The sequence below is a fragment of the Heterocephalus glaber genome, unplaced genomic scaffold, assembly GCF_053883595.1.
Source record: "Heterocephalus glaber isolate CG9 unplaced genomic scaffold, H.glaber_assembly_v1.0 deba00001463, whole genome shotgun sequence".
Lineage (NCBI taxonomy): Eukaryota > Metazoa > Chordata > Mammalia > Rodentia > Bathyergidae > Heterocephalus > Heterocephalus glaber.
The window spans coordinates 18,947,555-18,975,546 of NW_028258310.1; the positions used below are offsets into that span (position 1 = coordinate 18,947,555).

The following is a 27,992-nucleotide window of genomic DNA, read 5'->3' on the forward strand; positions in this document are numbered from 1 at the left end:
GAGAGAGGAAAATAATTTCTATAATAGCAAAGCTATAGCAACTCCTTAGAGAAATATAAAGCCATTACAACAGAATAAAAAGCCTTGGTTTTTCTGCATTAAGGATTGTAATCACCAACCAAATAGCAATGATTAGGGTAATGCATAAGAGTCAAGTATGAAATGAGTTGAGTTGTATGTCTTGGACAAGAAACTAACCTCTAAGCATGCCTGGATTCCTATTCTAGTAAATAAATAAGGGAGTAAAGTGCCTTACAGAGTAAGTCTCAGTTAATGACGCAAATTACCCCATAGATACCAGATGTAACATTTTTAGAGCCTTATGTGCTTTTTGTGTAGTTGTCTTGGACATCACTTTGTATATAAAATTTTCTGAACTGAATTTTAAACACAGGTAGAGAAGTAGCAGGAAAGTGAATAGATAGGATATTTGGGGAATGAGACAAAAAGTCATATATAACCTGTCTCTCCATGTCCTTAACATTTTAATTCACCTCTTAAAATCTTCAGTTTTAAATGATTAAACTAACAATTGGCCAGACCACCAAGAAGACTGGTAAGTATTGGGATACAATAATTCAAATTTAGAATATAGAATACAGACCCAGTCACTTGCTACTCAAAGTGTCAGAACCAATGACAAAGGTATTGGGAACTTGTTAAAATGAAAACATGTTGGGGCTGGGGATTTAGCTCAGTGAAGCAGCCCCTGCCTTAAAAGCACAAGGTCCTGAATTCAATCCCCAGTACCCCCAAAAAGAAATGAAAACATGTTTTACTTAAAGTCTTCTGTACTAGAATTAGCATCTTAATACAATACCTGGATGATTTGGGAACATATTAAACTTTAAGAAGCACTAATCTCATGGGTTATTCATAGATATACTAATTCATCAATTTTTTCCTACCCCCCCATCAATTCATAATCTGGGTTTTGAAAAATGAGTTTTTAAATTTAAGTAGTCCTCCCATTAGTAATAAAGCCCACGATTTTTGTAAATCTTCTTCATAAATTAGCACATAAACTGAGATTCACTCTTGACAGTAGCTAAGGTGAACTTCCTAAAATTTTAATTGGATCATGTAAGGGTCCAGCTATTCCATATACCAACACATTGCTCTTAGACTAAAATGCCAAATCCTCTGCAGTTTACCCAAGGCTTCACTCCTTCTTCCTATCTTACTCTATTCCATTTGACTGCTTTCAGTGTGGTCATCAGCCAACCCCTTTGTGACTCAGGGCCTTCCCACAGACTTCTCACCTAGGAAAGCTTTCTTCTCTTCTTTCTCTTTGTTTTGCTAATTGCACAGAACTTTCAGGTCTCAGCTTAAATATTTCTTAATATAGGTCTTCTATTAGGCTTCAGTTAAAAGCAAGATCTATTGTTATGCTTTCTCAGAGTACCTTTTATTTCTTTCTTAATTGAATTTAGCAAAATTTAAGATTTTTTGTGGTATAGGAGATCAAACCCAGGGCCTTGCATGAAGCTACATCCCTAGCCCTCTTTCGTATTTTAAATTTTGAGGCAGGATCTCACTAAGTCACTACCAAATTGCCCAGGCTGAGCTCAAACTTGCCATTTTCCTGCCTCAGCCTCTTAAGAGTACTGGACTTATAAATGTGCCACCACACCTGGCTGCACTTCAAGATTTTATAATTATTTTTGTTTAAGTATAATGTCTGTGTTCTCTCTCTCTCTCTACTCTTCCTCTCTGTCTCTGTCTCTCTGTCTCTGTTTCTCCATCTCTTTCTGTCTCTCTCTCTCTCTCTTTCACACACACACACACACACACACACACACACACACAAACGCACTCCAGGAGGATAGAGACCATACCATTTAGATGATGACTTGTACCTTCACTAGGGACTGAGGATTGAGCCAAGGACCTCACTCATGTTAAGCATGCACTCTATAAATGATGCACTCTATAACTAACTATAACATATGTGTGCCACCATGCCCAGCCTACTGATGCTAATTGGATAGCAACCACAATATATATTAAGGACTATGTATACTCATTTGTGTGTATCCATTCTCCTTGGGGGTAAACATTTTTGGAAGATATATTCATTGTTTGTTTTTCGTGCTGGGGATTGAGCCCTGGGCCTTCCACATGCTAAGCAAGTGCTCTTACCTCTGAGCTACACATCTAACCTCCCAACATTTTTATTTTTAATTTCTCTTTCATAGACTTTATCTATAAAAAAGGAATAATAACAGTACTCACTGATATAATCATAGGCATCTCAGTCATTTAAAAAAATCTTATAACAGGGCTTGGGATTTAGCTCAGTGGTTCCGCTGCCTGCCCTGCAAGTGCAAGGACCAGAGTTTGATCCCCGGTACCAAAAAAAAAATAATCTTACAACAGCTTTATATATACCATATAGTCCACCTATGCAATTTAAGGATTTTTACTAAATTTATATACTCATGTAAACAACCCTCCAATTCTGTAATCTAGTTTTAGAATACTCCCATTCCCCCTAAAATTTCCCTCCTCCTTGCTCTTATCTTTAGCATCAGGCAACTACTGATGTACTTTTTATGCAGTTTTGTCTTTCCTTCTTTTCTTTTCTTTCACGGGGCTAGGGATTGAACCCAGGACCTCATGTATGCTAGGCAAGCACTACTACAGCACACCTTAGTCCCACAATTCTGCCTTTTATAGAAATTTTATTACAAAGGAATTATAGACCCCACTACACTACACTGAACTCCACAGAGACAGACACTGGGTGACTATGTGCCTCAGTAAGAAAAGGTAATTAAACACAGGCAAAGGAGATCCTAAGGAGCCGAGAGGCAAAATGTCTCCATATTCATTCTTTGTGCAAATTTACCAAGAGAGTACAAGAAGCAGTACTCAGATGTTTAAGTCAACTTCTCAGAGATTTCTAAGAAGTGCTCAGAGAGGTGGAAGATCACAGCTGTTGAAGAGGAAGGAAAATTTGAAAACATAGCAAAAGTAGACAAGGTCTATTGTGGATGAAAATCTACTTCCCTCAGAAGAAGCATGATATATCATGCACTGGTATAATTCCCTATGATGAATGTTATCATAATGTATATCTACATTGTACCAATAAATGCTTTGCTAATAAAAAAAGAAAAAAGAAAGAGAAAATCTATTTCCGTCCTGAAGGGAAAACCAAAATGAAATTCAAAGATCCCAATGTATCAAGAGGCCTCCTTTGGCCTTTTTTGGGTTCCGTTCTGAGTATCACCCCAAAATCAGTGGAGAACATCCTGGCCTTTCCATTGGTGATGTCTCAAAGAAACTGGGAGAGATGTGAAACAGACAGCTGCACATGACAAGTGGGTTTATAAAAAGAAAGCTGCTAACCTGAAGGAACATGACAAAGATACTGCTACATACTGAGCTAAAGCCTGATGCAGACAAAAAAAGTCATCAAGGCTGAAAACAGCAAGAAAAAGAAGTAGGAGGAAGAAAAGAAAGATGAAGTTAATGAGAGTGAAGAAGTTGAAGATAATGATGAATAAGTTGGTTCTTGTTTTTTATTACTATATTTCTTTTCTTTAATCCCCCCCAAACACAACTGACTCCTTTTAAAGAAAATACTTGAAGTGTAAAGCTGTATAACATTTGCTTTTAAATTATGCAGCCTCTTTTTGTATAGTTAACACAATACTGAGTGTATCTTTCGATAACCCTGTTCTGATGGTATTTTCAATAACCACAACTTTGCCTGGTAGAGCATGGAAATTTAAAGCAGGTTTTACTTAGTGCATAGTAAGAATTAAATATGGGATGGTAGTTTTTTCATCTTCAGTTGTCTCTAATGTAGTTCATATGAAATAATAGTTTTGCTAACTGAATAACACTTTGCAATTGCAAAAAAAAAAAACCACTGCAGCTGTTCTGTTGACATTCTGAAGGCTTCAAGGTAAGTATACTTTTTTTTATTAGAGTAAAGGGAATTAGGGCAGGGGATTTAACTCAGTGGTGCCGTACCTGCCTTGCAAGAGCAAGGTCCTAAGTTCGATTCCTGGTACTGCAAAAAATAAAAATAAAAAAAAAATAAAATAAAAGGGAATTAAAATATGTAGTCTTGCCAGGGATTTAGCTCAGCGGCCCTGCACCTGCCTTGCAAGCACAACATCCTGAGTTCAATCCCCAGTACAAAAAAAAAAAATGTAGTCTTTCATGTCTGGCTTCTTTCACTTAGCATCAAATCCAGATCTTGACTACACTCTCAAATCTGTTCCTTCTCCAGATTTTCTCATAGTAATAAGCACTTCTAGTCCAGTCTGAAATTCGAAGTCACTTTTAACATCTTCTGCATCTCTACATGCAATTAATTACCAATCCATACCAATGCTTACTACCTCTAAAATATATTTGGAAACAATTACTTTCTCTGTTCACTGGCATCCCTTGAGTCAAAGCCACATTAAATAAAGTGATAGCTTCCCCTGTGGCATCTTACTTCCTTTTTTGCTTTCCCTAAAATCCACTTCCCATGCGGAAACTTAAGATTTCTTTCAAAGTGTACATTAGATTATATGACCTTCTTACTAAACATAATGCTTGACATTAGGGCTGGCCAGGTGATTTGCGGGGCCAGTACAGAATAAAAATAGAGGGCTTCCTGTTAAAAACTTATTAAGGATTTTAAGACAGTGACAGCACAACATTAATTCAAGTGCAAACCACCGGGTGGGGCAGACCAAGTGCGGTACCACCTAAGCATGGAGCTTAGATGTGTGTGGATGGCACAGGTCACATGCTCATGAAGCTGGGCTTGCCTGGTACTCCCAATAAATAGTAACTTAAATTGTTTTTAATATTAGTTGTCAGATTATCTAATATTTTCCTAGAGGGTCAATAATAAACAAAATCCTATTCAAAATGCTTTTAAAATATTACACGCATGAGAATATATATTTCTTTTAAAATCCTAAATATCATCTAGTAATCTTTCAATTCAGTTTAATTTGTCTATTTGAACAGGATCCTAAGGTGATATTAAGATATCACTTTACCTTTTTTTTGTGAGTTTTTTTTTAGACTTGCTATGCAAGGGCTGGGGATTTAGCTCAGAGGCACTGCACCTGCCTTGCAAGAGCAAGGTCCTAAGTTCGATCCCAGGTACCAAAAAAACCAAACCAAAACAAAAAAACTGAACTAAGACTTGCTATGCATTTCAGGCTGGCCTTGAACTGTGTAGCCCAGGTTGGCCTCGAACTCACAGCAATCCTCCTACCTCAGCCTCCTGAGGGCTGCAATTACAGGCATGCACCACCATGTCCAGTAAGACATTATTTTTAGGAGAAATGTAATATAAGTGGATAACCTTGTTATCAAATATCTATCTCAACTTAGGTGGGAGTTTCAAGGATTTGGTGAAAAATGTGAATAGTTTAGCTTTAAAACTTACCTGAAATTTGCCTGAATATTTTCCATACTTTGATCTGAAAAGATGATATGTCAATCTTTTTTTTTTTTGGTTCTGGGGATTGAACTCTGGTCCTTATGCTTGCGCAGCAGGCTGCAAAACCACTGAGCTAAATCCCTGGCCCAATATGTCAATCTTAAAAAAAGTTTCATAACAAGTTTCATTCTATCTTTAGAACAAGAAGAAATTATTTAACGAAAATATTTTGGAACAACAGTGATTTTAGAGAATAAAAGCTTATAAAAAAAGACATTTATACTTTGTCCCATTTGAATGGTATTTTCTCCTGGTCTTGATTACATTCGTGTGCTCTTACTGTTTATTACATCACAAAGCTTAAATGTGTCGGGGAAACTATCTGCAAAACAGTTACTAAACTTTTTTCATATGAAAATCTTCCAAGAGGCCTAAATACTCCTTGAGAGATAGAATTTGTTTTCATTTTGCTCCAGCTTGCCACTATTACATTTCTATCTAAATTACTATTAGCAGGCTGGGGATTTAGCTCAGTGGTTCTGCCACCTGCCTCGCAAGCACAAGGTCCCAAGTTCGATCCCCAGTACAAAAAAAAAAATTACTATTAGTTCTCAACAAGTGGGTATCCTTGTTTACTTGTAATACATAAAGTAATTGAGTTCATTATCTACTGACAATTTTGAAGAAGTGTAGCTTCTTTTTTTGGAGACAGGGTCTCCCTATACATTCAGGCTGGCCTTGAACTATGTAGCCTAGGCTGCCCTTGAACTCATAGGAGTCCTCCTGTCTCAGCCTCCTGAGTTCTGGGACTACAGGCGTGAAGTGTAGCTTTTTTTTTCAGTACCAGGGATCAAACTCAAGACCTTGTGCTTGCCAGGCAGGCACAGAACTGCTGAGCTAAAACATCCCCAGCCCATGAAGTGTAACTTTTTTTTTTGGTACTGGGAATCGAACCCAGGACCTTGCGCTGGCACAGCAGGCAGTGAAACCACTGAGCTAAACCCCCAGCCCGTAGTGTAACTTTTTGATCATTAAAATCTTCTGGCATTATAAAGTTTAGGGCATGATAAAGATGCTATCTCATATCACTGGATGAAGATAAAGTTTTAAATGATATCCAAATGGTATTGGCCAGTCATTTGGAAAATACAAGATAAAATTAGGTCCATACCTCAGCACATGCAGTAATAAATTTTACATAGATTAGAAATCTAAAAAAGCCCCCCAAAACCATACAAATACTAAATGAAAACAATGATGATTGTTTCTATAAACTAGGTGTGAGAAAATGTTTCTGTGACTCAAAAATTAAATGGAATATAGGAAAAGACTGATTCATCAGATTACACAAAAGTAAACAGCCAGTTGAGGTGGCCCACACCTGTAATTCCAGCTATTCCCAAGATGACGCAGGATGATCACATGTTCCAAGGCAACCAGGGAAAGTCAGCAAGACTCTGTCTCAAAATAAAAAATAAAAGGGGCCAGGAATTTAGCTCAGTGGTAGAGCACTTGCCTAGCATGTGTTCAATCCCTACTACCAAAAGAAAAGAAATCACCAGGGTCCATCTTAATTGAATTACTGAAAATCACTGGCAAAGAAAAAAATTTAGAAGTAATCAGAGGAAAAAACATATTAAATACAGGAGAACAAAAACAGGAAAATTATAGATTTCTAATCAGAAAAAACATAAGGCAGAAAAAAAGGAAAATATTTTTAAAGCACTGAAAGAAAAAAAAGTTCAGTTTAGAATTCTAAATCCAGCAAAGTTATCTTTTAAAAATGAAGGTTAAGGGCCGGGGATTTAGCTCAGCGGTGCCACTGCCTACCTCGAAAGTGCAAGGTCCCAAGTTCGATGCCCGGTACCAAAAATAAAAAAGAAGGTTACACCAGGCATGGTAGCGCATGCCTGTAATCCCAGCACTCAGGAGGCTGAGGCAGGAAAATCACTGTGAGATTGAGGCCAGCCTGGCTACACAATAAGTTCAAGGGCAGCCTGAGTTACATAATAAGACCCTGTCTTAAAAAAAAAATGGTGCTGGATGCGGTGCCACACGTCTGTGATCCTAGCACTTGGACAGCTAAGGCAGGAGGATTCCCATGAGTTCAAAGCCAGCCCGAATTACATAGTGAGACCTTGTGCCAAAAAAGAAAGAGTGAAAACGAGTGTGGTGGTGTACACTTGTAATTCCAGCACTCTCGGAGGTTCACGTAGGAGTTCAAGTCAGCCTGGCCACCCGAGCAACTTAGTCTGAAAAAAAGTGGGTAGCTCAGTGCCAAAGCTCTGGGTTCAATCCCTAGTATTGCAATAATAATAATAGTTATTATCACATAAAGGTTTTTCACTACAAAAATATAAGCATGTGAAGTAATATGTACATATGTTAAACAACTTGATTTAGCCATGCTACAATGTATATTCATCAAAACATGTTGTACACCATAAATGTATATCATTTTTGCTTTTCAAAAAATTTACATCTATACAAAGATATTAGTGACAGAAATGGTAAAAATGTTGGTTAAATGTTAGAGGTTTTTCATTTTTACTTTCTTTAAAATATAATTGATTATTTAATGCATAAATAATACACTAGAGCTTATATTCAGAAGTAAAATGTGTGACAATAGCACAAAAAAAAACAGAAGAAGAAAATGAAAGCACATTGTTATGAGGTATTTACATTCTATGTGAAGTGATATAACAGTGTTTGAAGGTATATGATGATAAGTTAAAGATGCATACATATTGTAAACTCTAGAGGAACCACTTAAAAAATTAAAAAGAATATCCAATGACTAGTACCAGGGACAGAATAAAATACTAACCCATACTCAGCATAAAAGAAGGCAGGTAAAGGATAAAAGGGAATAAATAGCAGTTGGGATAAGGATAAAACAAAAGTCAAGATAGCTAACACAACTCCAATCATGTCAATACTACATTAAATGTAAGTGGTCTGTCTGCATATTCCAGTTAAAAGTTGAATATTTTTAAAGGAAATAAAAACTCAAGACACAACTATATCTTAGCTATTGAAAATTCATTTTATATACAAAGAGTGAAAATGATATATCACACAAAATCTAAGTATAAGAAAGCTAGGGTGGCAATAATAATACTATCAAAATAAAGTAGGTCTTAGGACAAGATATAATAGCAGAAATAAAGAAAGACATTTCAAAATGATGAAAAGGTCAGTTTATCAGATATCAAGGATATTTGGTCATCTTAAATGTCTGTATACCCAGGGCAACCTACTCTCTGGTTCTGTTTCTCTCAAGAGCAGTCTCTCCTTCAATAAAATTTCCTACTCTTAACTTTTGTCATGACTCAGAATTCATTCTTTGATTTTGGGTAACATGAATTCGGTGCATTGGACATTTTCTCCCTAAGGTTAAGGACAAGGCAAAGATGTCTGCTCTCACTATTCTTTTTTAACATAGTACTGGAAGTTCTAGCCAATTTGAAAAAGGCAAGCAAGCAAACAAACAATACAGATTCTAAGGAAGAAATAAAATTATCCCAACTTGTAGATTGCTTGATTGCCTACATAGAAAAACTCAAGGAATCTACAGGAAAATTCTAAGAACTAATAAGTAACTTCACCAAGGTCACAGGATACTAGATTAACATGTAAACATCAATTATATTTATAATTATTAACAATGAACTTGCAGAAAAATTGAAGCCACTACCATTTAGAATTGCTCAAAAATGAAATACTTAGGTATAACAAAATTTGCCCAGAACTTGTGAGCTGAAACCTACAAAATATTAGTGAAAGAAAAAAATGAAGAATGAAATAAGCTGAAAGACAGTCATCCAACATTAATGGTTTGGAGGATTTAATGAAGATGTCAACCCTCCCCATTTTGATCTCTAGGTTTAACATGATTCTTATCAAAATATGAGCACAAATTTTTTTGGTAAATATTAACAATCTTATTCTAAAATTTCTATATAAAAGGACAGGTCCTAGAATAGCTGAAGAATTCAGTAAGAGGAATTACTCCACCCAAATTTAAGACTCATAATAGAGCTATAGTAATCAAGACATTGTGGTATTGGCAGAGAAATAAGATATAATTCAATGAAATAGAATAGGAAATCCAGAAATAGACCCATCTCAGTAAGGTAAAATGGTTTTTTAAGGCGTAATGATTTATTGGCTTACATAAATGGGAGTCCAAAAGTAAGTTTCATGATTAATTTCACTTATGGGGATAATTATTTTACCAATTACCTGATTTCTTTCTCTCTCTCTCTCTCTCTCTCTCTCTCTCTCTCTCTCTCTCTCTGTCTCTCTCTCTCTCTCTCCCTCTCTCTCTCTCTCTTGTTTTTCTGGAGATTGAACCTTGGACCTCACACATGCTAGGCAAGTACTGTACCACTGAGATACATCCCTAGCACCCTCTCTCCAACACACTCTTTACTTCTGATAAGGCATCTTGCTTAATTGCCTAGGTTGGCCTTGAATTTGGAATCCTTCTGCCTCAGTCTCCCAAGTAGCTAAGATGACTAGTGTGTGCCACCATACCTGGCTATGATATAGCTTTATGCTAAGGCTACGTCTTATGTTGTCAACATGGTTGCCACTAACTTCTGCATACTTTCACTTTCTGAAGAATAAAATTGGATATCTACCCCTCCTCCCACCCCAAATCTTTAGCATAGCCCTTGAAACACCTTTATTTGGTCAACAGATTTTTTTTTTTTTGGTACCAGGGATCGAACTCGGGTCTTTGTGCTTGCGTAGCAGGTGGCGAAACCACTGAGCTAAATCCCTGGCCCCTGGTCAACAGATTTTTGACAGCAGGGCAAAGTGATGCAATGGAAGAATGGAAGTCTATTCAACAAATAGTATTAGTGAAATGATTGGTCAACCATACGCAAAAAGTTAATTCAAAATAGATGATAAATGACAATGTAAAACTTAAAATGACAAAACTTTTAGAAGAAAAATAGGGCAAATAAAAAGTTCTTACCAAACACATGATCTATAAAGAAATAAGTTGACAGAAAAACCCTAAATTCTACTTCACTGAAATTAAAACCTTTTGCTCTATAAAAGTTCCAGTTGAAAGATGAAAAGATAAGCTACAAACTGGAAGAAAATATTTCCAAACCACATATGTGACAGAGGACTTGTGTCTAGAATACACAAAAAAACTCCCCAATTCAACAGTTATAACAATTTTTAAAATTCAATTTGAAAACAGGCAAAAGACACAGACAGACTTTTCACTGAAGAAAATATATGAATAGCAAATAAAGAAAAGAGCTAGTCAACATCACCAGCCATTGTGGATACAAAAGTTGAAACCCAATGATGGGGCTATGGATGTAGCTCACCAGCAGAGCACTTGCCTAGCATGCACATGGCCCTGGGTTCTATTCCCAGCACTGGCAGGGAAGGGGGTGTGCAAAGAGATATCACATACTTCTTTAAAAAACTAAAATTTGTGTGCATGGAGCAGATCTGTTTGACTGGGGTGAAAGTTATACAAATCCATACATATGGTCATTTTTTACTATTCTTATGCACACAAATAAGCACATTTTAAAAGGTTCAAATCTGAGTAAGGCCTGTAGAGTGTAACAATGTAAATTTCTTGGTTTTGTTTTTGTACTACAATAACATAGGATAGTAAAAGGGAGAAGTTAGACACCTGGAACCTCTCTATTATTTTTGGAATTTCTGAGAGGCTATTGTGTTTAAAATAAAAAGTTTCAAAAACTATATACACATAATAATTTAGTCTCATATAAGAAACAAAAAGCACTAGAAGTGAAAGGAGAGAGAAAAATCCATGTGAAACCAAAACTAATAAAACTGAAAAGAAAGAAAAATCCAAATTAATAATTAAAGATTTCAACTCTCCTCTGCCAGTAATTGATAGAACAAGCAGACAAAGAATCAGTAAGATACAGAAGGCCTACAACACTTTCAACTGATCTTGTTAATGACCCCCATTGATAGCAGACCACTAATAGCAGATTACAGTTGTTTTTGTTTTTGAGATAGGGTCTCACTATGTAGTCCAAGCTGGAGTTGAAACTGCTTTTTTTTTCTCTCTCAGAATCAGGAATCAAACTCAGGACCTTACATGTGCCAGGAAGGTGCAGTGCCACTGAGTTAAATCCCTGGCCAATTGCCTTGAAATCACTATGTAGTTCAGGTTGGCCTTGAACTCCTGGTGATCGATCTTTCGTCCTCAGCCTTCTGAGTGCTGGGATTACAGGCATGGGTGAATATATTTTTCAAGTGTATAAGGAACATTCAACAAGATAGACCATATTTTCTACCATAAATTTTTTTAAACATAAAAGAATATCATGGAGTAGGCATGGAGTATATATTTTTGGATCACAATAAAATTAAATTATAAATCAATGTTAAAAATATATTTGGATAATCTTTAAAAATTGGAAATCAACACATTTTCTTTTTTTTACTTTTTTGAGGCAAGGTCTCACTATGTAGTTCAGGCTAGCCTGGAACTCAGTATGGGCACGGGCTGGCCTTGAACTCAAAGCAATCCTTCAGTTTCAACCTCCCAAGTGCTGGGATTACAAGTATGTGCCTCCACACCCACTTAACACACTTAATTAACCCATAGGTCAAAGAAGAAATTGCAAGGTATGTGAGATAAAACTGAATTATAATGGATGTGGGTTTTTTTTTTATAAAATGGAGTACTACTCAGCCATAAAGAATGAGAAATTAGAGGCATTTATAGCTAAATGGATGCACATGGAGGTGATACTCTTAAATGAAATAAATAGGACACACATGTAAATACCGAATAGTTTCTCTGGTCTGAGAAAGTGAAAGTGTAAATAAGGATCAAAATGTATAATAGATAATGTGAAATAGGAAGAAAAGGGGCAAAGGGGAAGGGGAAGTGGGAGGGGTAGGGGAAAGGAAAGGGGAACGGAATTAACATGAGAAAATGGAAAAATGGAAACAAAGACTTTGTAAATAGGGAAGGGTGGAGGGGTTGAAGGGAGGGCAGGATATAGGGAAAAATAAGAATCAAGATATATTATGTAAAGGCACAAATCTCCAATGATGAATGTCATTATATTGTATACCTAAAATGTACCAATAAAATTTAAAAAAAAACTTGAAACATAACATACAAAATTAGTTGAATATAGCCAAAGATCAGTGTAAAATTTATTTATTTACATGTTTATATTAGAAAAAAAAGAAAGATATAAAATTAGTAAGCTATCCTACAACCCAAAGAAGTTAGAAAAAAAGGGCTAGGTGTGTAGCTCAGTGGTATAGTGCTTGCCTAGCATCCAAAAGGCCCTGGGTTTAATCCCCATTGCTGAAAAAAATAAAAGAAGTCAAAAGAGTAAATTAAAAATAGGCAACAAACAATAGAGAAAAATCAATGAAATTAAAACCTGCTACCTAAAAAAACAAAGAATTATAAGAAAAGTAAATTAACTAGGCTGGGGTATATGTGGTTCACTGGTAGAGCACTTGTCTAAAATGCACAACGCCCTGGGTTTGATTTTCATTCCTGAGTGAAAAAAAAGAAAGAAAGAAAAGAAAAAGTAAACTATAGATCAGTATTCTTCATAGACACACATGCAAAAGTCCTTTGTAGAGTGCTAACATAACAAATCCTGAAATATAAAAGGTCCAATATATTATAATAAAATGAGTATATCCAAAAGATACAAGGCTGTGTAATTAACTATATTAAGAGAGTAAAATACAAAAGTGATATAAGCATCTTAACAGATGTATAAAAGCATTTGACAAAATTTAACACTTACTCATTATAAAAACTCTCAATAAACTAATAATAGTAGAACTTCCTGAATGTGCTAAACAGCATCTGTGGAAATTTAAGTGAAGAACTGAATGCTTTTCTCAAGTAAAAATTAGAAACAAGGCAATTAAGTCCACTTTTACTATTTCTATTCAATTTTGTCCTGGAAGTCCAAAGTCCTAGCTAATGAATGCAATGGGGGATAAGGGGACTGATGGAAAAGAAAAAAAAGCTGTCTTTATTTGCAGGAAACATAATGGCCAGGCATGGCGGTACATGCCTGTAATCCCAGCCCTTGGGAGGCTGAGGCAAGAGGATCACCAAGAGTTCAAGGCCAGCCTGGGCTACATAGTGAATTCAAGGCCAACCTGAACTACACAGCAAGTCCCTGTTTCAAAAAAACCAAAACCAAAACCAAACCAAACAAAAAAACCATGAAAACATTTGTTTATATAGCAAATCCTAATTTTTTAGAGCTGCCAAGAAAGGTACTAGAACTAATACAGCAATTTATTAAGGGCTCATGATGCAAGGTCAGTACCAAAAAATCAATTATATTTCTATATATTAACGATCAATTATAAAGTGAAAAATTTTAAAGTACAATTTAGAATAACAGAATACATTAAATACTAAGCAATGCATTTGTCAAAACATAAAGATCTATAAGCTGAAAACAAAATCTTGCTAAGATAAATTAAAGAATACTTAAATAAATGAAGAGATATATCATGTTCATTGACTGGAAAATTCAATAATGTGAATTTCCCCCAAAATTGAAGGTATAGCTTCAATGTAACCCTAATCAATATCCAGAAATCTTTTCTTATACAAGGAAAGTGACAAGATGATACCAAAAATTATATGAGAATTAAGGAATTTAGAATGGTAAAAACAATGTCAAAAATGGGATACATATTTGGAGGACTTATACTACCCAATTACAAGATTTTATTACCAACACTACAGTAATCAAAATAATGTACTTATGTGTATGTGTGTAAACACAGAGAACCCATATAAAGACCCACATATATGTGCATATTCAAAAGATTTTTGATGAAATTACCAAGGTTATTTAACGAGGAAAATGATAGCCTTCTCAGCAAATTTCATAAAAGGGTCAACTAAATATTCCTTTTGAAAAATATGGGTCTTCATTCTTAGTCCATACCATATAGAAATATAAACTGAAAATGAATCATAGATGACATTATAAATTGCAAAATCATAAAATTTCTAGAATAAAATACAGGACAAAAATGTTTTCAATAGGCAAATACTTCTTAAATAGAACATAAGAAATACAAAGAATAAGGGGCTAAAGATGTGGCTCAGTGGTAGAGAACCTTCCTAGCATGTGTGAGAACCTGAGTTCAATCTTTTTTTTTTTTTTTTTTTTTTGGTATCGGGGATCGAACTCGGGTCCTTGCGCTTGCGCAGCAGGCGGCGAAACCACTGAGCTAAATCCCCAGCCCACCTGAGTTCAATCTTCAGCACTGAAAAAAAAAAAGACAGACTATAAAAGAAAAAGGTGTAAATTGAGATTTATCAGAATTATAACTTCTTTTCCAAATACTACTAAGAAAATGAAAAAAAACTCATGGTCAGGGACAAAATATTTATGTGACAAAGAATACATATCCAGAATATATCCTTTTTAAAACTCACATAGCTCAGTTTTATAAGACAATCAACTAACTTAAAGATGAACAAAAAGATTTAGGTAGACAATCAAGAAAATATATAAGAAACCAATGAATGTAAGAGAAGATACTCAATATATTTAGTCAACAAGAAATACAAATTGAAACCACAATGAGATAGTATTACATACTAGAATAACTAACATGCAAAAATTTGGTAACAGGAAGCATTGGTGAAGATGTGAAGCAAGTGGAATTCTTCATACATTGCCAATAGGAATGTAAAATGATATTAATACTCTGAAAAAAATTTTTTAGAGCTTCTTATAAAAATAAACATAAGACATATACTTTCTATCTCATATGAGCCATAAATTCTGCTTTTTTTTTTTTTTTTCAGTTCTGGGGATTAAACTAAGGGCTTTCTTACTGAGCTACATCCATGTTCTTTTATTTTTTGAGAAAAAGTCTCACTCAGTTGCTAAGTTTCCTAGGCTGAGATTGAGTCTGTGATTTTCCTGCCTTTGCCTTTGCCTTCCAGAGTGCTATGGTAGGATTCCAGGCACGCACCACCACAGACAGCTTGAAATTGCTTTTTTTTTGTTTGCTTAAATTTTTTTATTGGTACATTTTAGGTATATATTTAGGTATACATTTACATTTATCATTGGGTGCTTGTACCTGTACATGATGTATCTTGGTTCTTATTTTTTCCCCATTACCTGTGCACCCTTCACCCCCTCCACCCCTCCCTATTTACATAGACTTTGTTTCCATTTTTTTCCAAAAGTATTTATTCAAGAGAAACAAAAACTCATGCTCCCAAATGTATTTGTACATGATTGCTCATATTGCCTTAATTCAGAATAAACTAGGAACAACTTAAATGTGGAGCAGCTGGAAAGAAATTGGGTTATTTCCATATAATGCAATACTGTTGAGCAACCAAAAAGAGCAATCTGCTGCCCATGTAACAACATAGACAAATTTCAAAAATATGTTGAGCAAAAGAAAGTGGACACAAAGCACATGTTATAGGATTCCATTTAGATGAAATTCTGGAAGAGGCAAAACTAATTTACAGTGACAGATCAGTCATTGCCTGGAGCTAGGTTTGTGGGGAATCAGTTGTTAAAGGCAGATGGGGGAATATTTGAAGGTTATAGAATTTGCTGTAGCTACATAGATATAAACATTTATCAGCATTTACTGGCTGTATAATTTTAAATGGTAAATTTTAATGCATATAAATTATACTTCAATGAAGTCAGTAAGTTTTAACAGACAAAGTGCAAAGTATATACAAGTAGTCCTCACTTCGCGCAGTAGCACACAACCTTAAAAAGTACTTATGCAAGCCACAGCGATCCCCACTGTAATCCCAACTACTCAGGAGGCCTAGGCAGGAGGATTGCAAGTTGGAAGCCAGCCAGGGCAATTTACTGAGATGCTAACTCAAAATAAAATAATAGAAAGTGATGTGAATATCTCAATAGATGAAGAAAATCATTTGACAAAATTTAACACTTAATTCATTACAAAAATACTTAATGAGAGACTGCGGCTTCCCTCACATTTTTCCTTTCTGGCTTTCTCTTTTACTTGCTCTCTTGGAAGTCAGTTGTCTTGTTTTGAGGTGCCAGATGGAGAAAGAGGTCCACATGACAAGGAATTCAGGTAGAACTCCAGCTAATAGTCAGTTAGAAACCGAGGCCCTCATTCCAGCAACCCACAAGGAACAGAATTTTGCCATGAAGATCCACAATCCTGTTGAAATCTTCAAAATAAGACTATGGGTGTCAGTTGTCCAACAAATGGCATGGGTTCTCTTTTTTATTCATCATTAGAATTGTTAAAAGAATAGCATATGATTGTCACTTCTACAGCAGTTAGGCTCCTACTCTTTTTGCATCACTAAAATGACAACAGACAGCTTTCTGTATTCTCTTTCTGGGTGTGTCTGAGACTTTTGACACTTGCTTTCTCTTTTCTTTCTGAAACCTGTTCACCTCCACCTGAATGTTCTCCCTTCTCCCCTGGCTGCTGTTTCCCTGAGATCAGGCAACTTCTGAATTCTTTTCCTTAGTCTCTCTGCATTGTTCTATTCTTTCCCTGGCCTACTTTTGTCTTCATCTACAACCTTTCTTCTCATATATATTTTTAAAGAATTTAAGGAATTAATTAATGATTGATTTAATTTACCAAACATCTTCAAAAACCAAGGAAAGAACTTTAGTACCATTTCCAAGAGCTCCGGTCTAGTAAGAACCAGCAGAAACCTAAACTCAAACTGGCTTTTCTAACTCCAAATTTCATTTAAGTTTTCTTGTGCAACCTTTCAGAAATTGACTTGGGATCATTCCTCCCTCCGTGCAGAAAGATGTTGCACCAGGAATATCTGAAAGAATCTTGTCCATCCCCCTCTTGTAACACCTTTTTTAATGTGGTAATTTTTAAAAAATCACTTGATAACTCATGGAGGGGCTGAGCAGCGTCCTACTCTGTTTTTTACAAAGCATTAAAGAAGTGATGAGGCCAGTTCTGATCAAGAGGGCATTGCCAACAGGGTCTCAGGAAGATTTTGTTGGAGGTCTCTGAATACTTTTGATGTTTTCTGGATGTTAGACAAACCTAGGCCCATTTGAAATATAGATTGTAGGGTTTGTAATATATATGTGTAAGTGTGTGAATTTAAATTAAATATTTAAAAATTTTATTACTTTAAGCCTCTAACTTTTAAATACATTTCCAAGAAAGAAAAAACAGGGAGATAGAGGACTTTGTGGACATACATAAAATAAAAAACCCTGAAAAGATTTGTAGCAAAAAAAAAAAAAGTTATGTCTGCACTGAACATATACAGATTATTTTTTCATTTCATTATTTCCCAAATGATGCAGCATAAAAACATAGAATTTACATTGTATTCGATATTATAAATAATCTAGAGACGTTTTAAAGTGTATAGCAGGATATGTGTAGATTATTTGAAAGTACTACACCATATTTGAGCATCCTCAGATTTTGGTGTCCATTGGGGGTCATGGAATTAATCTTCCATGGACACTGAAAGACAAGAATATATACACATAAAGATATGAATAATACATATGTATATGTGTATATACAAATATAATTTTGTATACATACATGAGAACAATTCAGGAAATTTAGCACAAAACAAATTTGACAACAAATGGATCTGTCTGAAGGGCAAACAGTTCCCTACATATTTCTTGCAACTGTTCTATAAATTGAAATCATTTCAAAATTGAAAGTTAAAAAAATTGAAAGTTAAAAAGAAAACTTCATGTGAAGATATCTATCAAAGTTACAAAGCTATTTATTCTTTTTTTTTTTTCTGCGGTACCGGGGATTGAACTCAGGACCTTGCGCATGTGAGGCAGGTGTGGTGCCACTGAGCTAAGTCTCCGGCCCCAAACCTATTTATTCTTTGACCCAGTAATTCCAATTTCATGTCTCAGAATTCATCTGATAGATATACAGCATTATGTACAAAATGATACAGGTAAAAGAATATTCAATGAAGTTGCTTGTGATATTAACTAGTTAATAGTCCAATAGAATGCCAAGCAGTTATTAAGAAGAAACTTTCAGGGCCCGGGATTTACCTCAGTGGTTCCAGTGCCTGTTTCGAAAGTGCAAGTTCCCGAGTTCAATCCCTGGTACCAAAAAAAAAAAAAGAAGAAACTTTCTATGAATTAATATGGAAAAAATTTTAAAGATTACGCTGAAGAAAGCAAAGTATAGATCAGTATATGGTATGTTATCTTTTGTGAGAAATATGGAGCAATAAGAACATATATTCATATTTCTATAAAGAAATGATGGATGCTTAATAAACTAATAAAATGTTTACCTATGGGGAAAGGAGGAAGCAAGGTGGAAAAGGAGTAGTATCAGGATGGAAGTGAGACTTATCAATATATACTTATTATAATATTTTGATTTTTTGAGACATCTAAATGTGTGTCCTATCAAAGAATGAAATGAAAATTACTCAGCTTGAGGTACGTGGTAGATCTATGGGGACTCAAATGGGAAGGTTTCTTTAGATCTTATTAAGGAATAAATATCCTTATATGTTAAGTTGCATGACAATATATAGTATATACTGTAAAATGGTCCTTGTACAAAAAAATACACATACCCTTTCACATATATGACTCATATATATATACATATCACACACATATATGACATATATGTGTGTGTGTATATATATATATATTATATATATATGACATAACCAGGTATTAATAGCAGTGATCGCTTGAGGGGTGACTGAGACATGATAAAGGAGGTGGAATATGATGTTTTATTTTCTTAAATTTCTTTTCAAATTGAATTGCAATTTGTAGACAATCAAATGCACAAAGCTTAAATTCAATGAGTTTAATGAGTTTTAAATTCAATGAGTCACATAACCCACCTCTCTATCAAGACATGGAATATTTCTATTTTCCTGAGAGAGAAAAGTTCTACCATCATTTATATTATTGGTTTCAACTTTAAAATGCTGAGGAATCCATAGGATGGTTAAGTTATATGTGGGCATATAATCTTTCTAATGTACTTATAATATTAAACTTCAACAACTTTGTAAAGATTACTATGTCCTTTTAAACATTCCTCTTCTGAAATTTTACTGTTTGTAAGACAAAAACAGATGGTGAAAGAAACTGAGATTAAACATTCGCATGGGTAGCTGGAAATGTAGCTCAGCGGTAGAGCACTTGCTTGGCATACACAAAGCCCTGGGGTCAATCCCCAGAACTGGAAAAAAAATTCTATGGAGAGCATGAGATCATATAAAAGCAAATTAAATACAAAAAATAAAAACAGCCCAATAAATTATAATCCAAACAGATTTATAGAGGGAAAAAATAATCAAACACTAGAACTGAAGAGTGGAGTGAATATGAATTAAACACAGTACTAATATGAATTAAACACAGTATAGGTGCTGGATGTTCCTTATAGTGAAAAAAGACCAGGAATAAAAATAAATCAGGGTTAACTGAGTCACAAACCAAACACATACCAATATAGTGTTATCAGGAAGCTTATCTTGCTTAGCCTTATAAAGATCCACCCAACTGAGTAGATTATCACAAAGGAATAAATCAGATATTAATGGAATTGTGATTATATGTCAACAACTCACTTAACATGTACACAAGGATGTTTCTCAGAATTTCAAATTAGACATCCCTACAACTCAACTCTTGAGTTCTCTTAAATCCACCCTTCTCTACTCTTCCACACCTCATTAAATGGTATCTTTAATAACATAGTTGTTTAATTTGTAAAACTGGAAGTCACTCTTAATACCCCCTTCATCCATTGTCTTTATTCAGTCAACAATATTTTCTTGAGGATCTACCACTTACCAGGCAATGATCTTATTAGAACTGAGAAATATAATAATAAATAAAATAGCCCTGCCCTCATGGAGTTTATATTCCACCTATTCCATCATTAAGTCTTATTGAATCTATGTTCTAAATATATCTCCAATCCATTCACTTATTTCTATATTTACTGCCTTCCCTTTAATCCAAGCCAGTACTGCTTTTTTACCAGGAACATTGCCATAATCTCCCATCTGCTCTTCCTGTTTCTATTTGTAAGTGTCATAAATCACTTCTCCCTATAGCAGTAATCTTTAAAATTCAAACCATATCTTGTCACTGTATTTAAAATCATTAATAGCTCCTAAGTACAAAGGTAAATAAAATCCAAAATCTTTTTTTTTTTTTGGTACCAGGGATTGAACTCAGGACCTTGCACTTGCCAGGCTGGCACCGGAACCACTGAGCTAAATCCCAGGCCCAAAATCCCAAAATCCAAAATCTTTAGTGTAGTTTACAAGATTCTACCTTGTCAGTAGTTTCATCCATTCATTTTCCATTTCCAGACTCCCTAACCCTTTTCAAGTACATGAAACACGTATTTTTGGTTTTTATGTCCTTAATACATGCTACTTCCCCTGCTTGAGAATTTCTTTCTTTTTTTTTCTTCCCTTGTTACCTACCTAACTTCTACTCATCCTTTAGAGCTTATTTTATGAGGTGTGATAAAAATATACAGTAAATGTTTTGTTTTACAAATGAATGAATAAACCACTACTAGACTTAGGCAGACATCAATGTTTACTGTTTTGGGATGGGTTCTCTCTCAAGATAAAGGAAGCTTCAACTTATGAAAAACTGGTTTAGGCTTAAATTACCATCAAACTATATTCTCACACAATATAGTGTGATATAGGAACTTGAACCTTGTATTTTATAAAGTAAAGTAATATTTTAAAAATCACCAGCTTTTTTGTAAACTAGTAATGAAAAATCGGAAAAAGAAACAATACAATATACTTGCAAGGACATCCAGAAACATCAAATAAGTACAGATAATTTATTGAAAGATGTATAATATCTCTGCACCTTTCACGACAGCAAAGAAATGGAAACAACCTAAGTGTCCATATGAAGGATGGATAAAGAAAATGTAGTATGTATATGCAATGGACCAACCACAAAAGGATAAAATCCTGTCATCTGTGACAACATAGATGAAACTGTAAATTCTATTAAGTGAAATAAGCTAGGCACAGAAAGATAAGTACTACATCATCTTACTTACATGTGGAATCTAAAAGACTGATCTCATACAAGTTGAGAGAACAGTGTTTACCATAGGCTGGAGAGAGTGGAAGGAGGTGGGTACAGTTATAGAGGAGCAAGAAGTTCTGTAGTGCTACTGTATGGCAGGGAGACTATAGGTAACAATAATGTACAATACAGTTAAAAATGTTGGAAGAAAAAGTTTTGAAAGTTTTCATAAACAAATGATAATTGTTGGACCAGATGGATATGTTTCAGCTGTTAGAAACATTATATAATATATACATGTATCTAAACATTATGTAGTATTCCATTAATATGTATAATTTTATATTTTATGTATCCATTAAATATTAAAATTTTAAAAGATGATCTCCTCACTAAGAACAACAAAACATAGTTCAGAGAATTTTAAAAGATTGAATTAAAAGGACATATATACCATGTTCATGGATTGGGAAATCTCAATATTGATAAGATGATCCCTTACCTCCCTAATATAGCTTTAGATTCAATGCAACCTCATTCAAAATCCCTGCAGACTTTATCCCCCTGGAAACTAACAAGATGGTTTTTTATTTGGAAAGACAAAGGACCAAAAATAATAAAAATATTTAGAGAAGAAAAGAGTTGCAAGACTTACCTACATGATTTCAAGACTTATTATAAGGTTGTAACAATCAAGAATAGATAAATAAAAATAGATAATGTGTAGAAATAGAACTACATATGTCAGTGAAATAATTTTGAACAAGAGTATCAAAGCAATTCAATAGATAATGGAAACTTTTCAATAAATGATGCTGAAAAACATGGGGGGGGGGAAGACCCTTAATCCCTCCTCATTGAATTGTTATTTTATTCTACAGTGAAAACTACTTTAAATAAGGTAAATACAAAGAAATAATCACCAGAGATATTCACTGTCTCTTGTAATATATCAGTAGGATAAGGTACTACAGAATACAAGTCCAGTACATGCAAATAACACATATTTGTTGAGGTGCTTGCCTTTTCTTGATTTCCAAACTCTAGCAGACCCTTCAGGTAAGCATCAGAATCCAGGTGGAAAACACCAAATTATCTGATTTTCTAGAGATCAAAACCAAGATAGTATTTTATACTATAGTTAACATATCTTAGGCTACAGAATCCATGGCAGTAAGAAAACATATTGTAAATAACCAGACATAGTTTTATGCATCTTCCTATTAATATTCTTTTACTGTGGACTCCAAGTAATTCTTTTATTCTTTTCAGAATTTCTATGTTACCCACTTTACTTAATTTTGCTCTTTAAAAGTACCTGCTTTCTGGGTCAGGGATTTAGCTCAGTGGCACTACACCTGCCTTGCAAGCACAAGGTCCTGAGTTCAATCTCAGGCACACACACACACACACACAAAGTACCTGCTTTCTAATCTTTTTTATTTATATTTTAGGTTGTGAGTTTCGAATTCACTGACAGTGAAATACTCATATAATGGGAAATTTTATTTGCAAGAATTATTCTGTAATTTTTCTATAATTATTGAAGTGTTTGTAAACTGTTAGTTCAGCAAAATGTCATGCTAGTATCTGGATCTATTTGTACCATTGCCTGATTAGAAGGAACGAAGTTCTTATCCAGCATTCTACGCTAACTTGAATTCACTTAAAGGATTTGAATTGGCCTAATTTCTGGCCTCAAGTAGATTATAGGAAGAGAAGCTTTTTGTACATACAGAATGATGGAATGAACATGAGTGGGAGACAGGCCAGCTTCTAGTGGTGTTCATGATCTAGTTTGAAAAGCAAGGTTCCATGTGAAAAGGAGTCTAGAACACTCTTCCGTGCAACAATTTTCAAGGCTTAGGTTTATCAACTTCCAAGAGTCTTGGGCCAGGGATTTAGCTCAGTGGTTCCACCCCCTGCCTCACAAGTGCAAGGACCCCAGTTCAATCACCAGTACCAAACAAACAAAACAAACAAACAAACAAACTTCCAAGAGTCTTATCCTTAGATTTATTGAAATGGTTGGCTAACTTTTCAGCCAGAATAGAGATTTCTCAAATAGAAAATGAAAAAATCATGATTCTGAGTTACACATGTGCATCTTTATAGTGCAATGATCAAAATTTGCCCTCCTGTTTTTGGATCAACACAATTTGAATGTCAAGGTAAAATTATAAAATATGATCAAATATTTAATAAAAATGTTCCCTACCTATGAGACCCTAAATACTACGGCTCATCGCATACTCCTATCATGCTGAACTACTGTCCCTCCAGCTCTCCATGCTAGACATTTCCCATCTCAGGGCCTTGGATTTTACCACCAAGATATTCTTCCCTGACATCTTTGAAAAGATTTCATGCTGGAAGAAAATCTGTTTATGATTGAACTTAATTTCATCAAGAATTTCTCATCATTGAGGGTGAACTCTGGCCTAAGCAATCAGAATTATCCCTTTCTTGAGGGGAGTCCTGCAGTGAGGTTGCTATTGAGTCCTGAAGAGTAGGGCTTCCAAAGAGGGAATTCACTGGGGCCTGGATTAGTAGGAGCAGCACACATCTGGTAGGAATATGGTATCATAGAGCTACAGTCACCTTGAAATCTGGGGCCTAGAGAAATCTGGGGGCTACAGGTCTGTGGGGAAAGACTCCAAGATATGGCCATGTGGGAGTCTTCGACACTTCAAAACCAGCACAAATAATCCAGTCAGGAGGAATAAAAAAGAAAGTAAAGCTACAGAAAGCACTAGTTAGAAATCACTTTTGGATTCAGAATGCAAATCTGCAGAGCTGTAGTCAAAGTCTGGCAGCGCCTCTTTTTTTTTTTTTGGTACCTGGGATCGAACTCGGGTTTTTGCGCTTGCGCAGCAGGCGGCGAAACCACTGAGCTAAATCCCCGGCCCTTGGCAGCGCCTCTTGTAGGCTGTCCACGAACACTAGCTCAGCGTGGAGGTAACCTAAAGAGGAAGCTGCCCCCTATCGCGCACAGGGACCAGCCGGCGGTGGCGGGAGGCATCCCTGTCATTCAACGGAGTCGTGGTGCCTACGCGCAGCCCCAGGCTGAAGAGCCCAGGGTCGCTGGCCTGCAGCACGTGGTAGGACAGCCAGGCATTGTGTCCCGAGTCAGCGTCCACCGCCACCACCTTGGTGACCAGGTAGCCGGGCTCGGCGGCGCGCGGCACCGTGTCGAAGAGCGCCGAGCCGTCGGGCCCCAGCGCGGGGTACAGCACCCGCGGCGCGTTGTCGTTGCGGTCTCCCACCAGCACGCGCAGGCTCACGTTGGCGCTGAGAGCGGGCGAGCCCTGGTCGCGCGGGCCTGCAGTGTCAGCTCGAAGGCGCGCAGCTGCTCGTGGTCGAAGGCGCGCTGCGCGAACACCACTCCGCTCTGTGTGCTCACGAACACGTGGGACAGCAGCACTCTAGGCTCCAGGTCGCTGGCCACGATGGAGTAGGATACTTGGAGACCAGGCCGTTGGGTCCCAAATCAGGGTCCCAGACACTGACTTAAACGAAGGAGACCCTAGGAAGGTTGTTCTCAGCTACGTGCACCATGTAGGAGGCCTGGTGCACCAATGTGCAGGGTGACGCTGGCACTGGAGGACAGGGAGGTTTGCCATTGTTGTGGGTGGCTGAGATGGTGGTGTACTCCAGGGTCTGTTCCCTCTCAAGCGTCCATCTGTTACAATCTTGTAGTGATTACAGGAGGAAGATTCGACTTTTGAGAAATGCATTTTCTTGTATGAGACACATGACTTCCTCATTTTCTCCTGAGTCTGGATCTTGTGTTTTAAACAGAGCAACTACTGTCTGAGGTGCAGAATCCTCAGGAATCATTGTGGAAACAGAAGTAAAAATCACTTGTGGAACATGGTCATTGTCATCTAGAATTTCAATCTCAACAGTTCACTGAGCCACCAGTTCTTCTCTGTCCCTTGCTTTCAAAACCATGGAATAGTTTTTAATCTCTTTGAAGTCCAATGTACTTAAAGTTTTCACTTCTCCACTCTTACTATCAAGACCAAACTGGCTGTGAGCACTCTGGGCTGCAAAGGCATACATAATCTCTGCACTGGTGCCCTGTCCTGATCAGTAGCCCTGACCCTCAGCACAGAGGTGCCTGGTGGCACATTTTCCTTAAGGCTGACCCTATTCACGTCCTGAATGAACACTGGGAGGATCTGAGTGGTGCCACTTTTTGGTGGGTACCCATCATCTAAGGCTGTAGGCACTAAGTGATGGGAGCTATGCTTTTCCCAGTCTATGGCTTCTCTGAGACGAGTTTAACATATTTCTTTCCACTGTTGGTCTCCTTTACTTCCAAGACAAATATAGTGTTGCTGCTAAGGTGATAATTTTGTAAGGAATTGCTTCCAACATCAGGACCTTCTGTGGGTTCTATTGCAAATCTTGCTACTGGCTGGGTTAATTCAGATATTTAACTTAGTAACACTCCTGCTAAACTGAGGGACATTATCATTCACATCCTGAGTCTCTAAATTAATGTGAAAAACACGTAGAGGACTTTTAATTACAGTTTCTAAGCATACTGTACGAACTGTATCTTGGAAGTATATCTTCTCCTGATCCATTCTGTCACTCACAAGTCTCCACTTCCTTCACTCAGAGTCAAGCATTTTTTTTCTGAATAAACCCACAAATTCCAAGCATGTAAGTGCTAGATACTGAGGCCTAGATCCTTGCAAGGTTTCCCATGACTGAACCCTTGGCCAGCTCCTCAGGGACTGAATGCCAAATCTGCTGGGAGAACACCTTACAGCTCAAAACCAGCCAAAAGGGAAGCAGTACTTGCCTCCACCTCACTTGGCCTGGTCATCCTGTGCTGTTTTCCATCTCTTCCACAGTCAGGGTGCCTGCTACTTCAGCACAAATAAGGCTCTTTTCAGATGATCTTCAAACTATAGAGATCCAAACAAACAAAAGCAGAGCTTACTGCCAATGAATGAATGTGGTCCTGGTTGAGAAATGTTTCTGGTCTCTTCTGTATTTGTATTGAGTCCAATTAAGAATGTCACCAAGCAGGAAAGTTGAAGGGATCTCATTTTTCTGTTTCGGTGTGGGCCAGCAGTGGCACTCTGAGTTTCTAGTCTAGAACTGCAGCCTGAAGAAAGCAGAATTTGAAATTCTGGAGTTGAGAGCAGAAAGATGTTTCTCAATGAATTCCCAAGTTGAAAGGTAGTGTACAGTTTTGCTCTGCAATTAAATATTTCTGGGAATTTATAATTAGTTACTTCACCATATAAAGTCAAAGTGATGGTTTCTTCTTATTTCTTCTTGATCTTGGATATTTCTAAGCTAAAAAATTTTGTTTATACCCCCACCCAGTCTTTCCTTCTATTTATGTAACACAGTCTCAAGATTAATTGCTGGCTGAATCTTCAGCTGAAAATATGGGGGAAGCTTCCAAGAGGTTTCACAATATGGTAATCTTATGAACTAATGCATTTATTTTTAATTTTTTACCTGTCCTGTTTGTTAGCTTTGTAAAATAGATCAGAAAGCTGGCTCTCAATTAGGAGTTTGATATAGAGAGAAAGTACATGTGAAACCAGTAGTTTTGTAGCATGATTCTTTCCCAAGAAACTGCTTTCTAATCATTCAACTCAGGCATTTAACTGAATAATTAAGTGGGCAAACCACTGTGTGAAATGTTTCAGAGACTTAATTATTAGCTAAGAAATTACACCTGTCCTCAGTGATAATTACACACAGTAGATCTCTATATGAGTTCTCTAAGAGAAATTATGACAATACCAAACTTCTTTTCATAAAGATAGATTTCTTTATTTGACTCAATGGTCTGTTTGATGGCAATTTCTTTACATTTTCCTGAACCAGAGTCCTTCCTATATGGTATCCTGAAATATCACCCTCTATAAAATATTTTTCAAGTTACTTTTGTCATAGGCTATCTTTTGGCATAAGTATTTTAAGAATGCATCCTAAACAGAATGCACTGTTATTGGTAACTTGTTGTTATGTATGTTTTCTGCAAAAATGAACTCAAAATGTAAGATTGGAGAGTATATCTTTTTCCTGAGATACAGACTCATTAGCTTGATCAACTTTCCTTCATAACTTTGTGTTTGCTTTCTTGAACCTCGTATCTTGTATGAAGAAAAGGTAGATTTTTCACCAGAATTATTCAACTCATGATCAGAGATACTCTGTCACATGTCACTGAGAAAATTGGGATACAGTGCATTAATTGATCATTAGCCTTCCAATCTACTGAAGAGTGTTCTATGAGATGTATAATCCCACAAAGGTTCAATATCCCCTCCAAAGTGAATGTGGTGAAAGCTGACATACTACAGTCAAATTTTCAGCAGAGGCACAATTTTTAAGTTATAGCTGAATGCTCTGATTTACTTACTAGGTGAAATGAATGCACACCCCACCAGCCACAACACACAGACAGAAAAGTCCTTGATATAGTACTTTCATTACTGGCACCAGAAGAAATGGAAACATCTAAACCCATTTCTCAG

At 36.2% G+C, this 27,992-nt stretch overlaps 1 protein-coding gene and 1 pseudogene across 24 annotated transcripts in view; both read right to left on the reverse strand.

The window, feature by feature from the left end:
• The window catches only part of LOC101699484 (protocadherin gamma-C4), a 168,266-nt gene that overhangs the window by 35,525 nt on the left and 104,749 nt on the right, over positions 1-27,992 (reverse strand). For 3 of the 23 annotated variants that reach the window (XM_087180482.1, XM_087180481.1, XM_087180480.1), the window contains exon 2: positions 18,478-18,528. The exons of the other annotated variants lie outside the window; for them this stretch is intronic. In XM_087180482.1, coding sequence (XP_087036608.1) covers positions 18,478-18,528 — 51 coding nt within the window. The remainder of the gene's footprint in view (positions 1-18,477; positions 18,529-27,992) is intronic. 23 annotated transcript variants of the gene reach the window in all.
• On the reverse strand, positions 23,480-27,985 carry LOC110351119 (protocadherin gamma-B2 pseudogene; annotated as a pseudogene). Its single transcript, XR_015438802.1, has 2 exons — positions 27,952-27,985; positions 23,480-26,309 (listed from the first exon to the last, which is right to left on the reverse strand). The product of XR_015438802.1 is annotated as a protocadherin gamma-B2 pseudogene (transcript).